The sequence below is a fragment of the Antedon bifida genome, chromosome 7 (assembly GCF_963402885.1).
Source record: "Antedon bifida chromosome 7, ecAntBifi1.1, whole genome shotgun sequence".
NCBI lineage: Eukaryota > Metazoa > Echinodermata > Crinoidea > Comatulida > Antedonidae > Antedon > Antedon bifida.
The window spans coordinates 23,250,102-23,253,051 of NC_136232.1; the positions used below are offsets into that span (position 1 = coordinate 23,250,102).

The 2,950-nt window shown below is 33.1% G+C and overlaps 1 protein-coding gene across 1 annotated transcript; it reads right to left on the bottom strand.

Moving 5' to 3' along the window:
* Positions 1-128: 128 nt before the first annotated feature.
* On the bottom strand, positions 129-2,325 carry LOC144849012 (sulfotransferase 1B1-like). The gene is made up of 6 exons (XM_078705965.1): positions 2,193-2,325; positions 1,245-1,474; positions 998-1,124; positions 791-885; positions 500-677; positions 129-322 (listed from the first exon to the last, which is right to left on the bottom strand). The coding sequence occupies exons 1-6, from the start codon at positions 2,323-2,325 to the stop codon at positions 210-212; spliced, it is 876 nt and encodes a 291-aa protein (XP_078562091.1). The 3' UTR covers positions 129-209.
* Positions 2,326-2,950: the final 625 nt, after the last annotated feature.

Sequence of the window (2,950 nt, forward strand, 5' to 3'; positions counted from 1 at the left end):
CCCCAAGGCTTAACTACTTAAATTAATATAACCCCTAAATAATCCGAGCCTAACCTTCTAAATAATATTTTTCATTTCGGTTAGCAACCTGAAAGATCTGGGTCTATAGATACATGAACACGATCCTATTATTTAGGAGGCTCTTATAATATCATTTATAATGTTTAACAGTTTATATTATTGTTTCGTCAGTTATCTTTTTTAAACATTCATAATTCGTATCTGAATTCTAAGCCTGAGCCTTTCATTTTCTCTTCGTAAAGTTTGTCAAAAGCTTCATTTTGGCGCACAGTAAAATAATTCTTCCAGTCTCCAACCAAACCTATAAAGAAAATACAATTACAAATACGTGGGAAAAAAGATGATGTGTCTCCATCAATCACAACTCAAGTGAGATATTTTACAAAGTCAATAATAATATTTAAGAATTTCAAAAGTGGTATTTTAAAATTTAAGAGTGTTTCTTTATATTATCTTTATAGTATATACAATCAATTACCTTTCCTCATAAAAGGAGACATTGAACTATCAAAAAGGCCACTTTCTGTATACCAGTGGTTTTTTTTATTGTTCTTCATACTACCGAATGAACAGTGTTTAACAACCTCGTCCAGCTTTCCTTCAGGTACTGGCCAACCAAGAAACTCTGATATCTTAACAATGGCAGATCCAAGATCCTGAAAATGAAGAAGTAAAATTAGAAAATTTTACAGTAGAAAAGTTAAAACTGTTTTGTTTATTCATTTTGGACAAAGACATATCTGGCTATACAATCGAATATCTCACTTACCTCCTTCATATCTTCGTATTTAAGAAACAACACATTGTCATCATTTCTTCTATTCCACCAGTATAAGTTCATATCAAACCACGAACCACCTACAACTAAAATTAGATTATTAATGATATTATTATGTAAGGTATATTTATGAATATTATCTCAGATATTATAATTTATCTCAACCATCATAATTGTAAATATTTTTTAAATACTTACGATCACTGTCATAGAAAGCCTGAAAACATTCATCCCATGTTTCAAATGTTTTTAGCAACTTATTGGATTTGTGAAAATAGTAAAGAGATACTGCGACATCTTTAGGATTTCTAGCAACATACACAATCTGTAAAAACAAGGTTGAGAGTAAGTTAACGGTTTGGCTCGACAACTGTGTTTTGTAAAGTACTTCTAGGCCAATACAATAATATTTCATTAGACCTAAATTGCTATAGGCTTGTAATACCTTTGGCTTCTTTGTGATGAGTTCTCTTGGCATGTGGCGGCTCTGAAAATGGGTCCCCATTATGATCCTCGGCGATGGTTTTTTAGTTGCCGTTACATGTGCAAATTCCGTCATATTTGGTTTCAATAAATCTAGGAAACAGGTATGTTCTATGGGATTCGTTTCATCTCTCTTTGTGAAATCACAGCCACACGAGAGGACGGTGATAACTTCTGTTGCCCATGTACTACCTACATCAAAGGTTGAATATAAACAGAAAGTAAGAATTGGAATATGAACAGCTTAATATTGAACACATTGAGCCATTCGTAAGTGATGATTGTACAAACCATATCTTCCTCCACCACCAGAGGCGACGGGTCAATACAAACATCACTTAATAACTGTATTTGTATGTCTAAAGCTCTGTCTACACTCAAACTAGTTTGACAAATATGTGTGATGTGCCCAATATGATAGTGACATGCCCAAATATGGTAGTGATATGACATGATCATGTCCATGTATGGGCACATTTTGTTGTCACATGTTTGATAGTGTAGACAGAGCTTTAAAGAACAATGCCGTTATCTCTGAATTTCACACACGTAAACTGGTAAAAGGTGAATCGTGTCCTCTTTGGGTCCCCGTACATTATAAATATAATAATTGTATTGGCAACACAGAATTATTGGCGTTGGAAGTAAATATAATAGGAGAGTAAGTTTATGATTACTGTATTTGAACATAAAAGGGAGTAGCGTACTGTATGTAGGATATGGAAGAAACGTCTTGGGTAAAGTGTTGCGGGCTTACATGTTGGCAGAAGAGGGAGGTAACAGGCCTACCTATATCACAAGTATAAAACCTTTAAGCCAATAGGTAGAGATTGTTCAATAAACAAATCACAAGTATAAAACCTTTAAGCCAATGAGTATAGATTGTTCAATAAGCAATTGTCGCTCTTACCAGATTTTCGATATGTTATTAGCCACACGTCATCTTCTCGGACTTCAAATGTTTTCATCGCCTCCAGAATTTCATCTTTCGTTGCCCATGGATATCGTATACCATCAACACTACGGTCGTATTCACTCATCATATTGGATACCGTACTTCTACAATTCTATAACACATTACATTTTATAAATAATAAAAGATATATGCCTATAGTATTAATACTACCATGGACCTATACATTTATAGGTCCATGCTACTACTATACTATTTATTTTAATTTATTTAAAAGACGTTAAAGACTTACTCGTGTTCTCTACTCGTCTACTATATACCGAGTGAAAATTCGTTGTCTGATTAAAAATTATTGTCATATGGGACAGTAAATTTTATTATTTACCATAAAAAAACTCTGTGATTGTTAAAATATAAACCAGTCACAATTCTATTAATTATTGTCTAACCTTCAGTTAGTTTTGTTATTGGATATTTTATGTATGACGTATGTGCTATTAATTATTATAGGCCCTGATAATAATGTACGGTTATCAGATTCAGACGATCGGGACTACGGACAATCGGGCCTATGACTAACTTAGGCCTATCCACTAAACCTAAACTCTTCATTAACCTAACCCTTAAATAAACAGAGCCTAACCTTCTAAATCATATTTTTTATTTCGGTTAGGAACCTGAAAAGTTCTATAGAAATATGAACACGATGCGCAAGAAAAAATAGGTGTATTTCGAAATATTGTTTTTTATCTCTT